At 44.4% G+C, this 26017-nt stretch overlaps 1 protein-coding gene and 1 long non-coding RNA gene across 4 annotated transcripts in view; one reads left to right on the forward strand and one right to left on the reverse strand.

Annotated features, from left to right (window-relative positions):
• The first annotated feature begins 202 nt into the window (after positions 1 to 202).
• Positions 203 to 24753, forward strand: SYNDIG1 (synapse differentiation inducing 1). 3 transcript variants are annotated; one of them, XM_028738335.2, is made up of 4 exons: positions 203 to 483; positions 11069 to 11621; positions 19933 to 20070; positions 23179 to 24753. In XM_028738335.2, exons 2-4 carry the CDS (start codon positions 11127 to 11129, stop codon positions 23335 to 23337), a joined length of 792 nt encoding a protein of 263 aa, XP_028594168.2. In that variant the 5' UTR covers positions 203 to 483; positions 11069 to 11126; the 3' UTR covers positions 23338 to 24753. The 3 variants fall into 3 exon arrangements, with proteins under 3 accessions (XP_028594168.2, XP_077789662.1, XP_077789663.1); XM_077933536.1 differs by lacking the exon at positions 203 to 483 and adding an exon at positions 2600 to 2825; XM_077933537.1 differs by lacking the exon at positions 203 to 483 and adding an exon at positions 6913 to 7027.
• The window catches only part of LOC114601185 (uncharacterized), a 34154-nt gene continuing 25429 nt past the window's right edge, over positions 17293 to 26017 (reverse strand). Inside the window, exon 3 of the long non-coding RNA XR_013394074.1 lies at positions 17293 to 17755. This is a non-coding gene — a long non-coding RNA (uncharacterized LOC114601185). The remainder of the gene's footprint in view (positions 17756 to 26017) is intronic.

The raw sequence follows: 26017 nt of genomic DNA on the forward strand, positions 1-26017 counted from the left end.
GGCTTTCCTGGGCTGGCTGGGCGCCCGGCCACGTTGGCTCGCCTTCCATTCTCCGGCGCTGGGCATCGCCTGCGTTTCGCGGGTTGGCGCCGAGGTTTCGCGCCGATTCGCAGCCTCCTGCCGGGCTGCCCAGCCCTGAGCTCCCTCTAGGACCCGGGGGGATCTTTGCGCGCCCCCCCTCGCCCAACCGAGTCTCGGTGCAGGGCTGTAAATTCCTCCTGTCAAGCCCCAGATGCGGCAGCAGCAGCGCCTGGCCGCTCTCGGCTCTCCCCGGGCGGCGGCGCTGCGCCCCGGCTTGCAGCCTTCGTGACATGCGGCAGCTCCACCTGCCGCGGCGGCTGCTTCCCCGCGGGCTGCTCGCCATCCGCTGCGGGGCTGCCCGGCCCGGGGGCGCCGCAGGGTGAGGCCGCCGCCGGCGGAGCGCCGGTCCCGCAAGCCGCAGCCTCGACGGAGGTCACCTTGCGGCCGCCGCTTGGCCCGGAGGTAAGTCCCGGGAGGGAAGAAGGGGGGGGGGGGGAGATGGAGCCTGCGTCCGTCCCGCCTCTGCCCCAGCCAAGACGGCGACGCCGCCTTCCCCTTCTCGGCGCGCTTCCGAAGTGGCGCAGCGCTGCGGGGAAGGACCCTCGGGACTGGGCAGGGGGACCCCGGCTCTCGGGCGAGGGGGAGCGAAGGCTGAGTGGCCGCCTCCTCCGACGGCAGCGCGAAGTCGGCAGCCCCGATCTTCCGGCATGCGAGGCATGTGCGCCCCTGGCGCCCGCCTGCCCGGCCTCCGCGTGGCTCCCCCAAGCCGCCTGCTGCCCTTTGCGGGCGGCGGCGGGACTGCCCTGGGCTCCCTTGGCACAAATCCATTTCGGTAACTCCCCACCTGCGAACCTGGGCTCGCAGAATGGTCGAGCTGGAAGGGACTCGGAGGGTCATCTAGTCCAGCCCCCTGCAATGCTCCGCCTGGGGCTCGAACCCGCGACCCCAAGATTTAGCCTCCTGCCCTGCCGGCTGAGCTGTGTCCATAGCACAGGCGCGTCGGGAGCCCCATCGAGGGGCCCGTCCGCCAGACGCATCCCCGGGGGTCCCGCCGGCAGAGAGGCGCCTCCTCCGCGGAAGAGAAGCTGCCGCTGGCCGGGTGCATCGGGCAGAGAACTGGCTGCCGCCCGCGCTCAGCTCCACTACCGTTTCCAGGGATTTCTCCCGAAGGGACGTGCTCGGGAAACAGCTCTGTCCCGGGAATGAAGGGGAGATGCTAAAGGAAGTCCCTTTGGCTTAGAATGCAGAACAAACTTCTGTGAAAACGACTAACAACACAATCTTATGCAAGTCTACTCTGAAGTAAGCCCCAATGAATTCAGTGGGCCTTACTCCCAGGTTGCAACTTATTAGAGCAGTAAATAATAATAATAATAATAATAATAATAATAATAATAATAATAATAATAATAATAATAATAAATACCACACCCTTCTGGTTGCCCCAGCCACTCTGGGTGGCTTCCAACTCATATAAAAACATAATAAAACATCAAACATTAACAGCAACAATCTGATACAATATAAAACAGTCACAACAATTTAAAAATAAACAACTTATATCAAATATAGCAATATTCAATAATCCATTAGAATCTAATAGTAAACAGAAAAATTAAACATCAGCAAATAATAATTAAATTGTTTACACTTATCAGTTACAATAATTAGTAATCTATAATCAATAAAGGAGATCATGTATTTATTCTTCCAATTCATTAATATAAATTTCTTGGCTACCATTAGAGCGTGTAAAATCCGTATTTGTTGTCCAGTTGTTAAGTTCCATACAGTAGGTATATAGTACAGCAGAATATTCTTTTTCTGAAAACTTTAGTTAAAGGCATAATCTCCTTTAATCAGTAGGTTGATAATATGAACTTGCAATTTATGAGTGGACTGCTTACAGACATAGACTCTGCTTGGATAAATACAACAATATTTGGAATAAATTTATACAAAAACTAGTAGGCTATTTTAAAAAAATGTATAATCAATAAAAAATAACAGCAAATCACAATGCATAAAATACCACAAAACATACAAAACCATATAAAATGATCAAATTGAGAAACAAGGACACACGAATTATTCTTAAAATTAAAAAAAATATCCCTGAACTCCTCTCTTCCCAGCTGCTTCTGCCGTTCTCAAAGTCAAGGTCTGAGAAAGATTTCCAGGCCTGGAGGGGGGGCGGGGCGCAAGGCGGGTGGAAAGAGCCATTGCCTGATGGCCAGCAGAAAATCCCCCTCCCCTCACGTAAAAGTGCAACTATTTGTAAGCTCCCCTGAATTTTGGAAGTCCCACAAAATTCAATGGAACCTGGAAGTAAGCAGAGGTCTACAGGATTGTGTGGGTGAAACTGCTGTTTATTTCCAATTAAAAATGGATCCAATGCATTGCTGCAGTAATTCTTCAGCTGTGGTCCATGGGCCACCAGTGCTCTATGGCGTTCCTTCAGGTGGTTCCCCATAATCACAGCGAAAGTAATTCAGAAAAGCTTCTAAACTGTATTTCCAGGACAAATGGTGATACCGTAAATGTCAAATTGTAACTCTTTCTTCTGCACTTTAATGCAGCTACACTGAAAGTGCAGAGAGAAGGAAATGGAGAAACAGATAGATGCCAAAATGTCTTGACTGAAAAAAGACTCAGTGATACTGACCAAACTGTGGTTCACACCTGTTCTAGCGTGGTAACCCACAACTCCAAATTTACTTGATATAGCGACACTGGTTTATTGCCACATGAATTCTGGACCTTGGGTCTCCAGCAGCTCTCGGTTTCATGCACTTTCACTGCAGGTTTGCCTATTTTTTATAACTAATTCTTGAGACAACCAAGTAAAATTTTTACGTAATGCTCCTGTTAATGTGGAATTTGTCAAAATATTTATAGTATTTACAAAAGTTACTCACAGTTTTTCTTAATGGAAATGGAAGAACACCAATGATCTGAATGCAGGATATTGCTTCATAAGGTTATAAGTACTTTTCCTGAATACATACAGGTTGCACAAGCAGTGTTCAATATAACAACCTATGAATAATTTTAGTAGTTTTATTCAGGATGAAGCCCATTTTGGCAAGTATCAGTGGGATGTCAGAGTTTGCATTTTGCCAAAAGTAGGTCAATGTGGGGTTTGATGATTGTTAGACATAGTCTCAGATCATTATTGTAGGGTTGCCATATTTCAAAAGGTAAAAACCAGGACACCCCAAAAATTGTTGAGATGTGTTGTTTTTACAATAACGCCAAAAAAATGCGGTTTTCCAATTGACTTGCCTAAGATCCAGGACAAAGGGCCACACTTCAGAAATACCCGCCGGATATCAATTCCGCCTTTGTAATCCCGGTAATGTCTGGCAAAATCCAGATGTATGGCAGCCCCACAATATTAATACATTGCTAAAAAATCTGTCTCAAAGACAGGTTTTTGAAAAAACTGTCTCAGGCAGAGCCACAGCTGGAGGGTGGGGGCTAACCAGGGGGGCGCCATTGAGGCTCCCAGCCTGTGTATGTACAGAAATGCACGGCCGGGGGGGGGGGGAGTGCCAATCTGGGTTTTTGACCTGGGTGAAATAAAACCTAGTTTCACCCCTGTACCTGAGCTTACCGTATATTGATTCATCAGCAAGCTCAGGATAGTACTAGAGTAATTTTAATGGCACGAAGCCAAAATTTGAATAGCCTAACTTCCAAAAAATTATCTTCGAGGGTCCTGTCACATGACAATTCAATTAGCTGTTGTTCTTTTTGTGCAGACACATTGAGCGATAACGTCCATTCAGTGCTGGATGCAGGCACCTTGGGGGGGGGGGCTGTATACCCCCATGCTGTCACTATTTGTCACTAAAGCACATTCTGCTGAAGCAGAAATAATCCACGTGATGCCAAAGTGCACTTCTCAGTTTAATTCTCATTAATTTTCCACACAAATGTTCTATATAATTCGGAAGCCATTTCTGCTGCAATACACAGGAGGCCATAATGTCAGAAAAACTGGTGGTCTGCAATGAGCAAGCAAGAATACAATGAAGTTTAAGGTTTAAGTTTGAGCAAACCTCAAATCGATTGAGACTGACCTTTGCAGAGTTCACTACACATCTAGCCTTTCACCGCCACCACCTTCAGAGTGAGGTAATAATAAACCCATACGGATAGGGAGGATAGGAACTATTTATCATCACAAATGCCATATTAGTTTTATCAGTCTTTAATTTGTGGTAAAAGTGGGCATCTTCAGTTGCTTCAGGGCAAGGACACTTTTTATCCAGATAGTAACTTGATCAAGCGCATTGCTTCTTAGGGGGCATATTTGGGGTCATAATGCATCCTGTTGATCTCTTTCCTCCCCTTAAACACCAGCTGAGGCCATGGCAAGTAGCTGCGAAGCCCTAAAAAGTAGGTTTTCTTTGCATTTGCAATGCAGGTGGAAGCCCTTATAGCATAGCAGCAAATCAGAAAGTGCCCCTTCAAATCTTGCCTCTGCCATAATCATGCTGGACACCCTTAGGCAAATCATTGTCCTCTCAGCCTCTGCTCCCCAGCCCTAGCTCAGGGGTGCTGTTAAGTGCTGGGAAGGATTGCTGTGAATTACTTTTTGAGAGCTAAAAAAAAAAAGCGCTGTATAAATGCTTATTAATAGGTTGCAAGTAACCATGGCTGTGTGAGGACAAGTAGAGTCACACAAATGTAATTCCCCACTGCAGTCTCTCTCCCTGCACCCAAGAGCCTCTCCTAAGAGTTAGGAAAGGGGTGGGATGGAAAAACCAAGCAAGCAGGTGCACAGAGGGCATTCCAGGCCTTTCCTGAGCTCCCCACCCGGAGAAAGGTCTTGTTTTGGGGGAGCATGCAGAAGCTTGCAGTGTGGAAGAGGAGGTGAGGAATCCCCCTTGAGTGACTGTTCTCCAGGAGTGTTGCATTAGATAAATCCATTACCTTATTTTATTGTGTGCTTTTGTAGCAAACAACATTCTAATGCATTAATGATTGCAAACAGAGGCAAAGGCTGTTTTTTAAAATACAGATTTAATTAACATGAAGCACAAGAGCTTGATTTTGTGCCCACAGAGTTTGAGTGAGTCTGTCTGTGGAAACATGCAAAACTGCAGCTTCTGCTCATGGTGAACGTTTCGCCCAACCTGTTTGCCATATGGGGAGAGCTGTGTGGTGCTGAGCCTGAGCATCAGCATTAACTCTAAGTAGTCTGTTTCTCAGGACAGAAGGTGACAGAGTAGATTCACACATTACTCTGCTAATGAGGAAAATGCATGTATTTCAGACCTTGCTTTACTTGTTTTAGAATCCTGTGGAAGCTTAAACGTTGGCATGAAACTGCGGAGTTGCAATACTATCCATCAAGATTTCAGTGGATATCCAGCAAAGGATTTAAATTGGTTTACCAATGTCAGGCTATGTGTGATATCAACAACAGTTTGCAAATTACGTACTGTTAATTACATAAATATCACTGTCTGTACTTGACTGCATTTCATTGCCCTCTGGCCATAGCTTCATACATCTGCTGAAGTGGCCTGTAGTCCACGAAGCTTATGACGCAAGACTCTGTCCTGTTTGCTGCAGCAGGCTAACTGTGCTACTCCTCTGTAAATCTTCCACCAGAGGCCAATAAAGAGATCGGGAAGGAGATGCTCCCAAGATTGGTTTAAATTGTCACATGTTTTGAACAGCAAGTGAGAGAAACCTCTTCTTGTGATATGGCACCTAGCTTTAAAAAAAAAAGCTAATGAAGAGAAAATAGCTGATATACCCTGGTAAACGAAGTATGACTGGTTCCTATTCTGCTACTTAAGACATGAATGGGTTAGGTCTTCTTGTATCTCTGGTGGTGCAACAGAGTTTGTTCCCTTCTACAGGCAAAACAAGTGCGTGTTTCCTCACTCTGAAGGTTAACAGGCAAACCAGCTTTTGCATTGCAGTCTCAAAGCGCACTGTGCATGCCAATAGCTGGGTGTGAACAATTTAGGGTTGCCATGTTTTCGGAAGCAGGATCCTGGACTAGATGAACTAGATGATGCAGCAGAATCCTTACCTCTGCATTTGGGATACCTGTCCTCTTCCACTGAGCTCACTGCTTTGGGAGAGGAGGAGCACACTGAGTGGGGAGGGAGGCAGGGGACTCCTGGCAAGTCAGCCAGATCAAGCCTGGCAATCAGTGGGGTAGCCAATGTTGCAGCCAGTCACCCTCACTATCTTTGATAGGAGGAGCATAATGCATGTGACTGACTAGCGGTAGCTGTGTTCGTTTGCACTGTATTTGGTCATGTCTGCAGGTTCAGAAACCAGTTTAGCAATTTGCAAACTTAGCTTCTTAAATTAATGTAGTAAAGTGTGACTACAAGACAGATTGTCATTTACATATTAGAATTAGATGCTATGCTCTCATATGCTTATCTCAAGGAGGATTAAAAAATTAATTCAGAAGATAATTTTTAAAACCTAAAACCAGGAATTATCATACATTAGAATTTGCTTTGGTATATTTGTTGTACTTTGTTTACACTGTACTACTCAGCCAAAAGGTTCTTGTTGTGGCAGCTAACTCACAAGTTAAAACCCATCAAAAAATAAATGTGAGTCTGTAAGTGACTGTGGAGCCAATTCTGGATTCACATGACCTTCCACAATGGGGACATAGGTTTCCGGGTTGGAGTTGATCACGGTGAGGGTTTGCCAAGTGTGCCTTCCTCTTAGCACGTTTCTCCCTTTCATCCTGAGTTCAAGCGTCTTCAGAGTCCATGACACCTTTGGTAAAGGCTGTTCTCCAGTTGGAGCGCTCACAGGCCACTGTTTCCCAATTGTCAGTGTTTATACTACATTTTTTTATATTTGCCTTGAGAGAGTCTTTAAACCTCTTTTGTTGACCACCAGCATTATCCTCAAATACTCTGCTCTTCAGTTGGGAGAAGGCTGCATTCGCAGAGCTCAGGCGATGCTGGATTTCAGCATCAATGTAGCCCCTGGTGGAAAGATAACTGCCCAGGTAGGAGAAGTGATCAGCACTTTCTAACATTACACCATTGAGTTGGATTTGCGGTGCTGCAGAGGAGTTGTTTTGTGCTTGTCAGTACAGCACTTAGGTTTTTTGGATATTGAGTAATAGGCAAATTTTTCTGTAAGCATCTGCGAAGATATTTAGGATGGTTTGGAGGTCATCCTCTGAGCGTGCACACACTACGTTTTCCTCAGCATACTGAAGCTCTATGACAGAAGTTACGGTAACCTTACTCTTTGCTTTCAGCCTGCTCAGATTGAAGAGCTTTCCATCTGTTCGATATATGATTTCTACTCTGGTGGGGAGTTTCCCTTCATCAAAGTGTAGGATCATGGCAATGAAAAAAATAGAGTTGAGGCAATAACACAACCCTGTTTAAGACCTGATCCCACTGTGAATGGTCACTTTGAGAGCCATTGTTATCCGCAATTATTGCTGTCATATTATCATGGAGGAGCCGAAGGATGTTCACAAGTTTATCTGGGCAGCCAATTTTCAGAAGGGCCGTCCACAGGGCATTACGATTTACAGTGTCGAAGGCCTTAGCCAGGTCAATAAACACCATATACAAGGCTTGGTTTTGCTCTCTGCATTTTGCTTGAAGCTGTCGAGTGGTGAAAATCATGTCTACTGTTCCCCTAGAAGGTCAAAAACCATTTTGGGATTCAGGAAGGGATTTGGATATTGTTAAGAGACGGTTTGCTAAGATCTTTACAAGAATTTTACCAGCCGCAGCTAATAAAGAGATGCCTTGATAGTTTACGTAACCTGCTTGATCACCTTTTTAAAAAAGATTGATAATTTTGACACCCCTAAAGCCTGCTAGGATTTCTGTCTCCAAGATTTTTTTGATGGGATTGTGAAGTTGTTGTGTAAGTTCAGTTCCACCCACTTTGAAGACTTTGGCAGGTATCTCACCAGGTCTCTGGCTTTGTTGTTTTCCATTTGGTTAATAGCTGTACACAACTCTCCCAGATTTGGAGATACTGCAAGCTCATCTCTAATTTGTTTTTGCAGAATTTGTGAGAACACCTCAGCAGCTACGGGGGAGTTGTGGTTAAGGAGATGCTGGTAATGTTTTTTCCAGTGCAGTTCAATAACTTCTTTATCTTTTAGAAATGTGGTACCATCTGTAGAGCATAGGAGGCTTATACCATAATTTAATGGCCCATAAATGGTCTTTGTGGCTTTAAAGAAACTCTGTACATCATGAGTGTCGGCTCAGTGCTGGATCTCTTGAGCATTTTTTATCCAGCAGATGTTCTTTAGTTCTCTGGTTCTTCTTTGAACTTCAGCCTTAGCGTTGGCATAGATATTTTTCTTAGTGGTGCAGTTTCTATCTCTTTTCCAGATCTGAAAGGCCTTCCTTTTCCTGTCAATCATTCATTCAATCAATCAATCAATCAATCAATTAATCAATCAATCAATCCCACTGTCATTCTCATCAAACCAGTCCTGGGGTTTCTTGGTTTGGTATCCAATAGTTTGCTCACAGGCTGCAATAATAGATGTTTCTAGCTTGGTGAGCTCCCGTTGCTCGGTCCCAGCTCCTGCCCACCTAGCAGTTTGAAAGCACATCAAAGTGCAAGTAGATAAATAGGTACCTCTCCGGCGGGAAGGTAAACGGCGTTTCCGTGCGCTGCTCTGGTTCGCCAGAAGCGGCTTAGTCATTCTGGCCACATGACCCGGAAGCTGTACGCCAGCTCCCTTGGCCAATAAAGCAAGATGAGCGCCACAACCCCAGAGTCATCTGCAACTGGACCTAACAGTCAGGGGTCTCTTTACCTAGTGTTCCTCAATGTTATCAGGGAACTCCGAAAGCAGATGGTCCTTAAGAGTCATTTGGAAGCAATCCTGCTTAATAGGACCTTGAAAGGCTTGAGTGTTCATTTTGCACCTTTGGGTCTGGTGCACAGACATGTAAGAACCCCAACAACCACTTTTTTTTGAAGTTTTTTTAAGGATAAGAGGCAAGAGGGCAGAGGTGGAAAGCAGAATGGTGCTTCAAGAAAACAAATGAATAATTAGTGAGATTAGCCTAGGAGTTCATGGCACAAACCTAGGGTTGTCTTCAAGCAATGCAGCATCTTGGATGGTCACCGGGGGGGGGGGTATGAGGGACAAAGCAATATTGGCAGCTTGGGCTCTGATGGACAGGTGACTCACTGAGGTTGCACATAGCACAGAAAATGCCCGGGGGGTGGAGGAAGAAGCAAGCAAGATAGCAAAAGGAAGGAGATGGGAGCTGTCAAAATACCAGTTTGTGTATTGGAAGGGAGATGCAACCTCTTTACATGATGGAGGACTAGTGAAGCTGGGTCATCTAAAGGGACTGGTTCGGGGTAGGCCAGAATCATGTCCCAGTGCCAGCGCTATCTTTAGGTGCCAGTTGCAGATCTGTCTCTTGCTTCAGATGTTTTGCATGCTGTGGAGGTGGTCTCTGTGGTAAAAAGAAAAGCCGACAGACAGTTGACATTTGACAGACAGTTGACAGACAGTTGATGAGTGGGTACAGGACTTTGTATGTGGATTTGTATGTTTGTTGTTACCCTTCCTAGTGTCTTACGATGAAGGGCGGATAGCTCAAGTACAGCAATCCCACCCCAGGAAGGGCCACAGGTAGTTTGTGCGGCAGGGAGAAGCTTGCAGGTGCCACTTCACCCTTCACGGCAGCACTGTGATAAGAGAAGCAAGTTCTACAGAATATTTTCAACCTCATATGTCATTGGGACACATTACCAGACATGGTATAAAAATCTTTACCTTTACCTTTATTCCCACCCTCCTTGCACATTTAGAGAAGGGTGGAAAATACTGTCACTTGCAGAAATTAATTTCAAATATACATGGTTAAAACCTTTGTAATTCAGGACTCTGTAATGTTCCTGAGAATCCCTTTTTTATCTTGCTTGTGTTAGCTGTTCATGAAAGGAGATTTTTAAGCATTAAGATTAATTCCTGTGTGAAATGCAGCCCTTATTTGCCTGATAAATCTGCATTCGTTTTATGTTCACAGCAGGTTATGCCATTGTAGCGCCAAATGCAACATGAAAAGGTTCTACTAAAAATAGTTTTTGCAATTCTGGCTTGACTTTCCCTTCCCATGCTAATACAAGTGTATAAACATTTGTCAATTAAATGAAATTGGGTGTTAGAACATAGGAGACGTGGTGGGGGTAAAACAGCAGTCCCTCTTGACCAGGACTACTCAAAGTGGTGGTTCATGAATTGGGTAATGGTCCACAAGCCACTGGCTGTCATTCCTCAGGGACAATCAAGGTTGGGGGGAGTGCTTCAGGGACCAAATATGGTACTGGTCCCTGGCACATTGGCGTTGGGGGAATTGCTAGTCCACCACATCAGATAGTTTGAGAAGCAGGGGTCTAGATCCGGGAACAGCAAGGTTTATCTTGCCTGGGCTGGATCGGTCCCGCGGAGATCCCTCCGTGGGCCGGATCACGCGTGTGCATGCTCACTTGTGATTTTCGGCATCTGCACATGCGCAGACGCGATTTCTGGCGCCTTGGAAGCAAGTCTCCTGCCCCGCTGCGCTGTGCCGGTTTAGCGCAGCATGTGAGCGGGCAGCTCAGTTGGGGGGCGGCCTGTCAATCGACCTCCGTGGGCTGCTTCCAGCCCCTGAGCCTTAGGTTGGTGACCCCTGGTCTAGACCATATTGTCATCTTGCAGAAGGGGGAGCAGGTTCTGAGTCTGAGTGAATGCTAACTTGCCTAAGTCCATTTAGTGATAATTATGTGAACCTTTTCCTGTTGTGAGCCTCCTTGAGCATGGTTTTAACTGTGGAATAGATGGCATACAAATCTAGTGATGGTGATGGTTAACAGCTCTGTCTCTTAACCCTTTTACTACAGTATCTTTTCAATGCCGTGAGAATCCTCTGTGGTGAAATAATTTTTAGCCCTATCATTTCCACACAAGAAGCAAATTGCCCAGGAAAAGTGATTTGTAAGGCCTAGGGATGAATGGGGCTTTTGTGCTAATTTGTGGTTTATTCCCTTTCTCATGCCTCAGGATATAGGATCTCTTCATCCCTTTTGATAATCGTCCACAAAGATTCCACTTCAGTGAGATGGTAGAGGAAAAGGAGAACAGGATGGATGGCTTGGCTGAGCAGAAGAGTGTCCTTAAGCAGACCAAAGCAGCTGATGCCAAGAAGAGGAATGGGCTGATCAACACCAGAAACTTGATGGCTGAGGGCAGGGAAGGTTTGGTGTCTGTGTACCCCACCCCCCAGTATCAGAGTCGGCAGATTGGTACTCTCTACTCTCCAGGCTACCCACGGAATGACCCGGTGCAACAACTCCTTGACCCCAATACACTACCACAGACAGTGGAGTCCCGCTACCACCCGAATATCATCCTCTATTCGGAAAGCATGCTGCGATCGTGGGGAGAGAGTGTGAGTGCGGAGTGCTGTGAAACCACCTTCATTGAAGACAGGTCACCCACCAAAGACAGCCTGGGATACTCTGATGGCAAATTCGTTAGCCTCTCCACGGATGAGATCAAGGTCCACACCCTCTCCTATGAAGTGGAAGAAGAGGATGACTTCCAGGAAGTAGAGGTCAGGCAGGTCTTCTTGTCATTAGTTGCAGGAGTTTTTCTATGATGTGATCTGGTCCAATGGCATGCCTTTATTATTACACGATTAAAGACTACTTGGAGTCCAAAGGGACCACCCACAAAAGAGGTTGCCCGTTCCCTCTCTGCTTGAGTAGCTACTCTGGGCTGCCACCCTTCCAGTTGGTCTCCACTGCAGGTGAGTAATTCTGCTACATCTCTCCATTAGGTGTGATGGGCTCGGTCACGTATTCCCAGTGCAGAGACATAGCAGAATTACGCAGGCAGAGAATCCTTCCCTGCTCAAGTGATGAGTTTGTTTTGAAAAATACTGTATATTTTAAAACAAACTTAAAACAAGTTTTTGTTTCTGTTTTTCAGATGACACCACTAAGATTCTAGTGTTTGTGTATTGCTATTTATGTGTTGCTGTTTATGTGTTTAATTATGACTAGTGTGGGAGAATACGTATAGTTGAAACATGTTCAGTTTGCTCAGAGTGATTGTTAGTCAACACATGTATTTAAACGAAGCTTGTATCATGTCAGTTCTTAAAATGGTGTGTGGCTTCAGTGTAAGTGAAAAGTCACAAGTAAAACCCCTCAAAACTACCATCATCTTCAGTTTGTGGATTTTTAGGCTACACTTGGGACAGTCCTGAAACATCAGGTGGGGGAGCAGGTAAATATTTGGCTCCCTGCTTGGTACTTGCAGTATCCTCTGCCTTTGACCATGTGGTGTAGAGTAAAGGAAGATCCATTACACTCTCTCTCTCTCTCTCTCTCTCTCTCTCTCTCTCTCTCTCTCTCTCTCTCGTACACACACACACACACACAAATTTGTAAATTAGTCTGTGTTTTGCTACTCAGAGCTTAAATACATGATCTTACACGCACCCTTTCAATTGAAAACATGCATTTGGAGAGGATCCCTAACTTGGAAGAGAGAGAGAGAGAGAGAGAGAGAGAGAGAGAGAGAGAGAGAGAGAGAGAGAGAATACATGAAATTCAGGACAGACTATCAGTACAGGACATAGCATTTTACATTGAAATACAGGAAAATCCTGTATTATACAGGACAGGTGACAACCCTATGAGATGTCCTAAAAGACTGAGGGAAAATAGACTGCTATTGTTTTGTGTCTTTCATTTTTAATTTTCTTATTTTGGAGGCAAATGAGACTCTTCCCTTGCAGAGCCCAATGCAGCAAAGTGAAACTGTTTTAATTTCAGTTGTTTTCGATGGGAGACATTTAAGCACATGTGAAATTAATGAGACTCAAAGGTGCTTTACTTCAGTTGTAGTCTCGTGTGCTGTCTCGATCTTTGTGGAAAGCAGTTAAAGTACTGCAATACAATTTGTGCTGGAATTAATATTCTTGCCTAGTTACCCGGCCATCCCTAATATCATTGCTCAGATCCAGGGTCCCTGGCAGACAATTATATTAGTTGCCTGACGTTGTTCCAAAGACTTGCTCCTATACATTAAACAGCGCCAGCAATACATTCTTCAGCCAACAAAAAGTCCCATGCCAATAAGGAAGCAAATTACAAAATGTGTATAGAATATATAATGAAATCATGCATGTCTGGATGCTGGCGCAATTTTTTTTCCATTGCACAGTCATTAGATGTTCTTGATTTTTCTTTTTGCAAAAGCAGAAAAAAGTCAAACTGAATATCTGATTTATTTATTTTTTTACTAAGATTGGAGGAATCATACCCCCCTCCCTAAAGTCACGTTATCATTTTAATTGAAATGTAGCCCTCAAGAGAAATAGAGAAACCAGGGGTATTTCTCCACACAGCCAACATTTTAAAAACAACAACAAAACCAAAATCTAGTTTTCTTTTATCTCAGCAGCCAATGGCGCCATCAGGGCAGGACTTTGGGCAGAGGTTCAAAGCCCAACTCAGATGGATGAGCAGGAGTGGCTTGCCATTTTTTGAAGTAAACAAAGTGGTAGCCATCAAAACCGGAATCCTCCATTAAGTCCAGAGCCTAAAATTATCCAAGTGCACCACTGACACCAGTCCATGTGCACAAAAAAACTCCAGCATTGCCCAGGTGTAAAACTTGGGTTCATTGATATTTAGTCTGCTGATTGGCTTAATTTAATTAAGACAGTCCATGAACGGCAATAATCTTGCTTTCCTCATTCTCTCAGCCAGGTTAAAAAAAAAAATCAATAAGGGGGGGACCACAGTCTTAAATGGCTCAATGTCAAATCCCTTAAAATAAAGAAAGTCTTCCCAAGCCTTTTTCTTCACTTGGCAAGCCTCTTTGGCGATACTGTCACCAACTACACACTGGAGTTTGGATACTAATTCTCATAGGCAATATTCCTCTCTGTTGGCAGCTAATGCATTGCTTTGAGTGACTTTTCCTTGGAAATATGCTTTCTACCGTTCCTCTCAGTGAAGTGCCTAAATCGGGGGGGGGGGGGAGCCCCCTCACCCAACCCTCAGGAATCTCCCTAGGCTGCGCCTCCTCTCCATGCCCTTTGCAAGTACTTTTGTCTTGCCAGAATGTGTCTTTGAAGTGTGATCATGCCTCTTGCTTGCCAGCACAGGAGAGGGAGGGTGAGGCATGTCGCCGACTCTACAAATGCACAGTCCTTTGCTCCATCCACTATTGCCTCTGGCTCAACCCTCTGCTTGCACATAGCCCCTGGGAAGTTGCTCTCAAACGAATGTGGCCCTCAGGTTGAAAAATCTTTCCCACCCCTTGTCTTAAACAACGGTGTCCTTTCAAAACACAGTTCAGAATGCCTCCTAAGTTGGATATTTATCCAAAGTGTCTCTCCTTACTTGGTTTCATGCCAGCTTCCAAAATTCTTTTGTGTTCTTCTTTTTAGTGTTACTCAGATTGTCTTCAATTGCATCTTCAACTGTTCGCTCTTAAGAGTTTCTGATCACAGTACTGATCTACACAATGCAAAATGCTGATACACTGGAGAGTTCTCTTTTCTCCAGGAAAATAATAATCTGTGCTTGCACTGAAACCTGTAGAAATATTTTTAATTCAGCCTCAGCAGTAATCTTGAGATTAGTCTACAAATCTGAAGGCTTTTTACTAAATATTTGAATGAGAGCAAGTATTGGAATTGAGGGAAGAAGAAACTAAATGATTTAGCATGGTGTAGCTGCGGGTGCTGCATTTATTTTGAGGAGACCCAAATTCAATCTCCCGCACAGTATGAACTTGGACCAGCCATTATCACATTGCCTGATCCACCTCCTAGGACTGTTGTGAGGACAAAGAGGCATGCATGCCAACCAGAGTGGGAACTTGTTTCTGATACACACCTGGGCTGTAAATTCCAGGTGTAGCCCTGATGCTAGCCATGGCTTTCTTGCCAGCCTACCTCCTTGCCTTTTTCTGTCAGACACTTTCTTTTTCTGTGAACAAGCTGTCAGTCACCAGTTGGCATGGCTGAGAAGGAATTCTCCCTGGATTCCTGGTTGGTAGCTAGGAGCTGGTGCTTTCACCAGATAATTTCAATAGCAAATTATATATTTATTGGTATTGGTTCACCTGTTATAGACTCAGTGCTGTATTCTATTCCCCTTCAGAAGAGCTGCTGATGTACTGAATCAGCGTGCAAGATGGACGCAAGGGCGCACAGAGTGCCCACCCTCCACACAGCCAGATTCCTCTGCCCCCAGCAGCCACACATACAGAATGAGCATCATGCATGAAGACTTTCACACAGTCTGGAAGCCCAGTTGTGTATGATTCTTAACTGTGCAGAAGTCTTCACACATGCAGATATACCCACAGATATAGACTTCTTTGCACTGTATGCTCAGATGCCAAGGGATGAGCACATTTGTGGAGGCAGAGTGGTCACTTGATTGTTTTCTTTTTTGAAGTGGGCTCCTCATGCCCACAGGGTCCATATTCAAGGGGTGGTGGTGATATGTTTCTCAGATATCCCCGCAGAAGGGTCACTTGAGACTGGCATGCTAGCTGCCGTGGGCAGAAGGAGTGGCATATTGGCAGCCTCCCTAGACACATCAACCAGCAGAAGGGCTGGAGATTCAACTGCTGGCAGATGAGCTGCTAGTTGAAGTCCCTGCCTGTGCTACACCAAACTTTCCTGGAAGTTAAAATCAGTAAACTTGTGGACTGATTTATGGCCGAGCAAAAATACTGCCACTATTTTAAATTCACCACACTATGCACAGACGGTGAATGGAAGAGGGTTTCGGTGATTTTTCCAGCAGAGTGAAATTATTAGCAGTAGCAGTTCCCCCCTCCCCAGTTTCTTTGAAGAGTTGATGCCACAAATGGTGGGGCTCCTTTCAGTATCCACCAGTGGGCAGCTGCCATTTTTGTTTCCCAGAAAGTCCAGAATAATGTTATGTCTGAGGCATTCTGGGAAACAAAAATAGCAGCTGCCAGCTGGTGGCTATTGAGAAGAGCTGCACCACCAATATCTTTTCTTTTTTGTTTTTATTCTAAATAAATTGTTACTTTGCATCTGTCACCCATGATAAAACTGCCTGCGCTGAACATTTCAAACAGTTTGGTTGCCCCTGAAATATTTCCCACTTTCATGAATTTCACCCCTCCTCACGAACGTGCTGTAGCTCCTCGCCAATTTCATTCTGAAGGTTATCTATTGAGAACCTCTTCCTTAGCCTTAGTCTTTTTTCTTGTGCCTCACTCACCCTGCTGAAGGCACAATCTTAACCCAGACAGGCTTTGGAGTTATTCTAGAGAGCATGACAGAACCTTGAGATTTTGCACGTGTGTGAGATGCTTTTTATATAATTGCCAAGTCACATCTTTATCTCTCTCTCTGCCCCGTCTCCCTCAAACACACACACACACACACACACACACACACACACACACACACTCTCAATATTCAGGAAGGCTGGTGATGGGGAGGGGAAGCTAGTGCAGACTACTGAGAACACAAAGATAAAAGCAGACATACCCAGACAAATGTCTTAGTCTGCAGTCTTATAACACTTACCTGGGAGAAGCCCCATTGAACTCTGAGACTTACTTCTAAATAGACAGTACAGGATTGCACTGCAAATCAGGAAAGGGGGCTGCAGATTAACTTTATTCAGGCACTAAACTATTTATGACCATTCTGAAGCTGCCATGCCTGAATAATGGCTGCAACCTCAAATGATTATGAATAAATTAGCATTCCTTTCAGCCATTTATTGCTGATTGATAGATGTTAAGATTTGAGAAATATTGAATAACAAAAGTTCTGAATTATGAAAAGTTAGATTAACATTTCATGGGAGGTGTCAGTGCACTGAGCTTTTCACTTGAGCTGCCGTGCTCTTTTATCCAAAAGTCTCTCTTTCCACAGCAAATGTTTGCTGGGCCTGGGCCAATTGAATGTCTACAGAATTCACTCAGTATGGCGGTGGAATCTTATAGTATAGACGTCATTTAAAAAAACCCCTCACGGTCTTTGTTGGCTTTACCTTTGCAAGAGATGAAATAGAACAAACCAGTCTTCATTTTCCAGACAGAGTCCAGGGCAGCAAATGAAACTCCTTCTCCAAGAACATACAAGGTGGCTATTGGTACACTGCACCTAAAAGCCTCTCCAGATGCAAAACATAACCTGACCTTTGTGTGCCAAGGCCCCGAGACCACCCCATTCCCTAGGTGAAAAAACCAGTCAAAACACGGTATAATGATTTATGGGGTAAATTAAGGACACAGCTTTATTGGTTACAGATGTGAAGGTTTGGCAATAGGCATTGGGTGAAGCCACCACTAATCCACTCCAGCCCGTCTGTTGGAGGTCTGATGGTAAACCCAACTGGCGGTGGGGGCACCCTATGGCTTACATTAGATAGGGGTGCCCCCAAGAGGTCCCTGTTTGAGGAGTGGTATGGCCTTAACCCCTGTCTGAGCATTGGACAGAAGCCACTCTTCCTGGATCCGAAGCTGAGTCTCAAGGCAGGTCCTGATCCCTTGATCCACTGCTGCACAAAGTTCCAACAAGAGGTCAATTAGCCTGGCAGGCCTCAGCTTATTCTGTCCAAGTGCCCCTGTTGGTCCGTTGGTCCCGCATCCAGGGCAACGTCCAAGACCTCCGGCCTGCTATTCATTGGTTCACTAGAGCAGCCTGAGCCCGTCCACAAAACCGCCTGCCTAGGAGGGCAAACAGACTTAATTCAACAGGGGAGAGGAGAAAGTATACCTAGAGTGGAATGTTAAGAACATCTGTTCAGCTTTCTGCCATTGACAAGCTACGAGAACTAAAAAGAGCTTGGTTGTGGTTATGATGTGCCCCATTTTCTTTTTCCAAAAGCAGCCAAGATTAATGTGCAAGTTCTAAATAATGCTAATCATAAAGATGAAGCCTGACTGCATTCCCCTTTTGGTCAAAGGCTTTCTCATAGTCCCACATATAGTGGGCTAACCCTGGCTTCTTAGAATCATAGAATCTTAGCCTTAGAAGGGGCCCAAGGGTCAACGAGTCCAACCCCCTGCAATGTAGGAATCTCAGCTAAAGCATCCATGACAGGTGGCCACATGACCTGGAAAGCTGTCCCTTGGCCTGAAAGCAAGATGAGTGCCACACCCCATAGTCGCCTCTGACTGGCCTTAACTGTCCAGGGGTCCTTTACTTTTACCTTCCCCAGATAAGGAAATGTATTCTAGAACTCTCTGGAATAGAAGTAAATGGTCATCAGCCCTCTCAGAATTCCCCTTGAAACATTAACATTGCCAATTGATTAGGGGGGAAATGCCTGGCTGCTGGGTTTTGTTTTTTGCTTTGGGGTCAATTCCCAGAAATGAATGGAGCAAGCTTGTTTTTCTCAACACTTCTTCAACCTGGCTAAGTGCACTAGGCTTCATCAGATGGATGTGCTTTGGGACCTGCCTTGTGACTCAGAAGCCTCCTTCCTACTGCAACCAAACCATCTCCCAGTGTTGTTGTTTTTCATTTCACAAAGTGGCAACCTTATGATCCATGTAGTCCTCTGCTGCTGCCATGTGGTGACTCATCCATGTGCTGGTGGTTCTGGGAAAAGGGAGGGTGTAACTTTCCTGGGAAGGACAACTGAACGCAGCCTGTGGGCTTCTCTAGGTTTAGGGGACTTTCTGTCTGAACTTGATAGCTTACTTAGGATGCTGCCCACCTCTGAAATCCAGGATCACCATGATCACTCACACAGGTCCCTTGGCTTCCAGAGGGCCTGAGGCAGGTGAAAGAGGAGAGACTCCTCAATAGGTAGCCTTAACAAACCACCAGTCTCTACCTTGCCTGCCCCAATTCATATTACATAATCATGATATTGACCTGCCTTTAACATTTGAAATGTGCTACACACTGTCGACAGCCAGTGTTTACTTTTCTTTGAAGAAGAGCACACTGCAGACTTAAGACAGATCCCAACAAAAAATGACAAAGACAGCCTATCTTGAGACACAATGGAGTGCACCTTGGTGGCAGGGGTGTGTGTGTGTGTGTGTGTGTGTGTGTGTAGTCAAACTGCTGCAGTAGCAGCACTGAAGGGACCAGCCCCATTGTGCAAGCCTGAAGGTCCTCACTGATGTGATCCAAAGGAAAGCAGAGCAACACGTTTGGCACCAGCTTGGCTTCAAGAGTTGCCGGAAGGAGGCTTACACGGCACCATCCAACTGTCTTAAGGACTCTTTATAATGTTAGCCTACATATATAGCTAGATACAGATAAATAAAGCAGAGCCTATAAGAAGCAAGCAGACTCTTAAAAACAGGCAGCAGATTCTCTGAGGGCAACTTGTGCAGCTTTCACAAAACCATATCCCCAGTTTCAGCTACAGACTCTCAGCTGTCTTTCTTCCAGGTCTGAGGCAAGCTGCCTGTTTCACTAATTCACCCCCTCCCACCTGAGACCCCACCCACACTCATCTGAGAAAACACCCACAGTCGCTAGGAAAGAATACATTTTTGTCAAGGTTCCAATTGCTTATTCCCAGTGGTCAGGGCAGCCAAATTCACAACAGTATTATTAATAAGGTTTGCTAGTTTTTAATAAGCTTTTGCCTAGTCAGTTCAGTTTTCGTGAGTTATTTTAAAAAGATATCTTCTTAAGATATAGAATAGTAGAGTTGAAAGGGATCCTGAGGGTCTTCTGATCCAACTCCTCGCAGTGCAGGAATCTTTTGTGGGTCTCAAACCCACAACCCAGAGATCAAGAGCCTCATGCTCTACCAGCTAAGCTATCCCGGCCATATAGCAAACTTTAAATAAATGACCGCAGATCCAAAAGGGGCAGGCAATAAGAACTTGCCTCTAATCAGTGTCCTCTGTACGTGCCCTCCCTCTTGCTGTTCCAGAGCGATTATTCAAGTGACACCGACAGTGAAGACCATTTCCTTATGATGCCGCCCAGGGACCACCTCGGACTCAGCGTGTTCTCCATGCTCTGCTGTTTCTGGCCACTGGGAATTGCTGCCTTCTATTTGTCACACGAGGTAATGTAGAATTCTGTTATCTCCATTAGCAGTGTGTGCAGGCATGCGCTGCCCTCTTTATGCTGAGGGCATGATGAAACCATCCAGGGACTGGGCAGACAGAGCTGAGTACCTAGGTGGCAGGATGACCTTGCGCCTCCATTTTTATTTCTGTGTAGCAACTATTCCCCTCCCTGGTTTGATATTTTAAGCTTGCCTTATCGACTGTACTCAGGAGTTCTTTCCGTTTCATGAAATAGAGGAGATAAATTCTCAGCGCAGGTGCTTGGATGGCTTTACTTTAGGCTAAATATGCACAAGATTGCATTTAAGATAAGCTCATCATGCAAGAGGCTGGTTGTCAGAAGTAATAATTTAGAATTCTAAAGCTTAGCTCATTAAAATTTGATATATCACTGAAAGTTTCAACCCTTCAAAAGAAGAGAATTGGGACTGAAAGACCAAGGGGAAATGTGGATGCACAAAGCATAAGTTGAAAGCAAACACAATATTCAGGATGTGGTTATTGCTTACATGGGGCAGAAGTTAATGGGGGCACTTTAATGTATAATGTCTATACTTGGTGCATTTGAATTTGTAAGTACCTTAATTTTTCTTTCAAACTGAAGGGCTTTTGATCCTAGAATGCATTCCAGACCATTTTTGATGAGAGATCAAAGAAGCATTGAGGCTCTTTAGTGCATTTTCCCCACCTGCCAACATTGTGAATGCAGGATAGGACTGAGAATCCACCTGCTTCCTTCCACTGCTGTTTTTAAATGCCTGTGCAAGGCTGTGATCTAGTCCCCACTTACCTGGGAAGGAGCCACATTGAATTCAATGGAGCTTACTTCTCAGTACACACATATAGATTGCACTATGAAACTCAAATCTTTGTTCTCTCACCTGACACCTTTACTATTTCCCACCTCTCTCCATCCATTGAGTGTCTCTCATCTTACACTGACTAGTGTTTTATATAGAGCACCTACTTTGTTTCTGCACTCTAGAAATAAAATTAAAGGGTGGAAGGAAGTCATTCAAATGTGCATTCTTGCTACTGTGAATTTGACAGTCACTTTATAGACTGATTTAAGCAACTGGCTTCCTTCTGTTGCAAAATCCCTAAAAATATACCCATTTTCACAAGCACATGGCACATATGATCATATAAATGTCACCAGCCCCTATGAACTGCTGTCAGGCTTGCCATTCTGCCATTTGCACAGTGCTATTACAAATACATTACTGCAGAGAAAACTAAAATAGTGGAGACATCCCAGGCTAATGAGTGAGGATGCTCTTAATGAGTGAGGATGCTCTAGGCAATAGACATTTAAAGATGATCGGTGCTGAAGGATCCAAGACCTTTACAAGGAAGTCAGCACTGTTATCTTTCATTCTGTCTGCTCTTGAACAAGCTGGCTTGCCCTGTGCTACTGCTGCAGATCGGAATCCCCCAACTTAGAATTCCGTTTGTGTTTTGTGCCTGCTTTTTATTTATTAAAGCTCTTGGCCTGCTACTGAAAACATTTCAGCCTGAAGACTGTGTTAAATTGGCTCATCAGTCATCTTGATGCCAACCACAGTCTGGCCAAGTATTTTTTGTTTTTTTCCTCCAGAAAGGAAAGTGCTGGAACTCATAGCCGCTGCAGAGGTGTCCTGCAGGACAGCAAAGGAGGGTTGATTTGGGGGGATGGCAATGTCGTTCCTCAAGGTCACGTGAGATAGATGTCTCTGGGGTCAGATTTTCTTCTTCATCATCATTTAATTTGTATGCTGTCTTTCCGTAGTTAAAACCATGCTGAAGACGGCTTACAACATGAAACGATTTACATAATTACAAACGTGCCAAAAGCAATTCCCCAGCCCAAGTGTCTGTTCAGCAGGCTCAGCTTTTGTAGCTGGAGTCAGTCAGGGTCCCGCCCTCCCAGGCCAGGTGGAAAAGCCTGCAAGACAGGGGGCAGGTTTTCTAGGACTCACAGGCAAGATTTTGCCATTAACCATGGCAGAATGACCTACTCTAGTTGCAGCATGCTACAACATGTTTAAAATATTGATTTCTTCATTTTGGATTTTAAAAAATAGGAGTTGTCTTATACATGGGGGCATCCTTTACACGGAAAAATACGGTGTGTGTGGGTGTGCATACCACTGAAGATTTGAAAACTTAAACCTATGGCATTCTGCATGCAAAGGAGGTGTTCTTTTATGACCTAGCATGGCACATAGAAAAGTGTTCCACCTGGCCTTTATTAGCCGAGCAATAATTTAACACACCATGTTTATTTAGACATGCTTGTCTCAACATTATAATAGTTTAAGTGTTATCATTTAGATGCTCAGTTATAATATCGCAAATTAACTCATCAGTAATTTTAAAACAGAACAGCTGCAGTGTAATTGCCTTTCACCATTTATGTTCATAAAAAATGCAGTTGGCAGGAGTTGAAGAACCCCCTAAAAAGAAAAAAAAAAAAAAAAAAAAAAATTCCTTGCAGTAGCACCTAAAAGACCAACTAAGTTAGTTCTTGGTATGAGCTTTCGTGTGCATGCACACTTCTTCAGATACCAATACGTATCTGAAGAAGTGTGCATGCACACGAAAGCTCATACCAAGAACTAACTTAGTTGGTCTTTCAGGTGCTACTGCAAGGAATTTTTTTTGTTTTGACTATGGCAGACCAACACGGCTACCCATCTGCCCCTAAAAAGAAAACAGACCCCCTAAATCCAGCATCCAGGGAATGCAGGATAAAGCACATTATTGTAAAAGAGATGTCAAAATTATTTGACATTTAAGAAGTGGGGCTGCAGCTTAATGTGGTTCATCTGTTTATGCCAAAAATGGATACCAGGTGGCAAAGACAACTAAATTACTAACTCAGAAAGTCCTATTCAATGCACCAGTTTGTCTGTGACGGGGCAGTCCTTTATCCTCCTGTGCTTGATGGAATGGATCTGACTTTGTAGTGTTTGGCTATTTCTACCTTAGCAACAGCTTTAAAAGTCCAAACTATACAGTATTCTAAAAAAAACAAAAAAACCTAAAGAATTAATTTTCCTCTTTCAAGTTGAAGAGTGCACCATATCCAGCTTTACTAAAGTGAGCTTTTCATCCCCCTACAGACAAACAAAGCCATTGCTAAAGGGGACTTCCACCATGCAAGCTCCAGTTCACGACGAGCCCTCTTCCTGGCTGTGCTGTCCATCACTATTGGAACAGGCATCTATGTGGGGGTTGCCGTGGCGCTCATAGCGTACCTGTCCAAAAACAATCACATATGAAACTCAAAGAAGTGGACTGCTGTAGAAAGCCACAGGAGGCCATGACATTTCAAATATCACTTGTTTTGATGGTAAGAAGGGCTGCTGTAATTTTGTACGATTTGAATTCTGAAGAAGAATGTTCAGGATCTATACACCCCCTCCAGTTCACTTTGAATGTTGGCAGTACAGTCATCACAAGAAGCCAAGAAATGCAGGTTCTTTCCTGAGAGCCAGATATACGTCTTCAGAGCTCGTTGCTGTCCTGAGCTGGAACGAACCCAAAGGGAGCTCTGTCGCATATATACCCTTGAACATGAGGTTCATCTGTCAAAAGGGGAGAGGCATCTGAATGTAGAGACCTAAAGCTCTACACAGCTGACTGTTTCCTGCATAAGAAAGGCGATTCCTCTCTCGGCTTTGGATGGTTGAGAAGATGAAACAGCTGGTTCAGTGCATATTCATGACCATGGCTCAAATGTTACCTGCAAAGTGAATGTCATATAGGAATAGCAGGAGCCCTATAGGAAAAAAACAAACTCAAAATGATAGGTTCTTCTCGTCCATCACATCCAGAGGTGAGGCAAAACGAGGTGGCTGCCTGAGGGCAGCAGATTTGGGGTGTTGAACTCATGGAAAAAGCTGTTGTGCAAGCTGTGTTGAAACCAAAATGAGGTGTGCAGAAGTACAGTCATGTTCTTGCGCAGCTCCTGTTCATTTCAGTGGAGCTTACATTGAGCTTCTTGGTGCATTGCTAACGAGAGGATTTGTCCCTCTCAGGTGCCAAAGTGTCTTGGGCTGGCCCTGATCCCACCCTGAAAACGACTGGCTTGCAAAGCATGCAGCTCTTTCTGGCAGCATCTCTCCTAACGAAGGGGACCTCTCCTGCAACTGAATATAAGAAGCCTGTCCACAGATTTCGCGACAAGGCATGGAGTTCCACATCACAGCATGGACCAAGAGGTCTGGTTACAGGACCCTGGAGTGTCAGCCTGATGGCACAAACTTTCATTCTTGGTTTATGGACTTTCAGTCATGCTGTGATACATTCCCCATTCTCTAGTTGCGATGTTCGCCTAAAATAAACTCAAGTGGGCAATGGGCATATTGAAAAGAATTAATTAATACTAAAAATCAACTGAAAATAATATTTATTTTGTGTATTACTGTGCTTCTATTTCTTTGATGTTCTTCTGATCTCCTGAAGCAACATCTTACCTCGCATTTTGCAGATTTCTGTGAAACCACTCGTTGCAATGAACCATTGTATTTATCTCTATTTATTGCTTTTAATCAAGGCTGTTAATCTAAGGTCCTGTTAACACTGAATTTGTTTATTTTCCATTTTTAAAAAGTGCCGCTTGAAATTAAAGGGCATACAGATGTGGAACTATTTTTGTGCAAGTTTAGGAAGTTCATTAAAATATAAGAAATGCAGGTGTTGGTTCATGTAATTTGCCTACTTGTTATAAGGGGAGCAGGTGGCTTTTACCTTTTACCTACTTCATAGATCTTGCGCAGTCAGTTAGCAAAATGGGGACAGACAACTGTCAACTGTGACAAAAGTGATGAAAGACAGTCATTTTACAAGATATCCTACAGGAAACTTTTGTCGATATATAAAGCCCATACTAATATCAAGAGACTTTGTTATAAAATTCTGGGCCTTTACCACAACCTCCCTCCCTAAATGACAGGGCATTTTATTTGGGGTATGTATATGTTTCTACACAGTATTTATTTTTTTATAATATTACAGATACATTGCTCGGTATGAAACCAATCCCTGAAAAATCACTTGATGGAGTTGGAGGCAGAATTTTAATTTGAGCCTGCCAGTTACATTCCTAACAACCGCGCCTTCAAGGGAAGCTTGCTATCTCTTCTGCCTGGAACTTTTAGTGGCTATGGGATGGCTGCTAGTAACACAGTTTACTGGGCTTTAGATTTGATGCTTACACTGTGGTTTGCACGATGGGTGGAAATGCTGTCCAGTTGCGATGATTTGCACAGAAATTGTCAATAGCGGTTGTTTCCATTGTGTAATATGTGGGTGTGGTGACTGCTGGCTCAGTGTAATAAGAATGTAGCATGCACAGGTGGGCTTGCCCCACTTGGGGTGCAGCAAACCATGCTGCAGTACAGTGGTCATCTTGCCCAGATCACACAATCATTCCACAGCTACTTCTTGTTCCCACAATAATCCTATTATTTATTTTTTGCCTTGCCCTACAAGGCATATTCTCTCACAAGGCAGTTTCCACATATCATACCTACCCTGCTTTACAAACAGGGTCCTGGAGCTGAGAATGCTACTTGTCCAAGTCCACATTAGAAATGGATTGTGAAGCCAGAACTCCCAAAGGAAAGCCACCAGTCCACATGTTGATTCCACCACAGTTACAGTAAGTTCCACACTTTCTAATAACAAAAAAGAGGTGCTGGTACTGCACCCCCTCGAGTACCCCCTGAGAAAAAGCACTGTCTGCACCCTTGTGAGACATCTTGGGAAGAAAAAAAACAAAGGAGTAAACCCTATACAAATCCAGAGTGGATTCCCTAAGACGGTTGGACGGTTGGTGTCTTGTACACTTCCTTCCAGCAACTCCTGTAGTCAAACTGGTGCTAAATGTATTACTCTGCTTTCCTTTGGACCATGCAAGGCCGAGAGCAGGGTCTTGTTGCCTCGGTGGTGGGAATG

Source organism: Podarcis muralis, chromosome 8, assembly GCF_964188315.1.
Source record: "Podarcis muralis chromosome 8, rPodMur119.hap1.1, whole genome shotgun sequence".
Lineage (NCBI taxonomy): Eukaryota > Metazoa > Chordata > Lepidosauria > Squamata > Lacertidae > Podarcis > Podarcis muralis.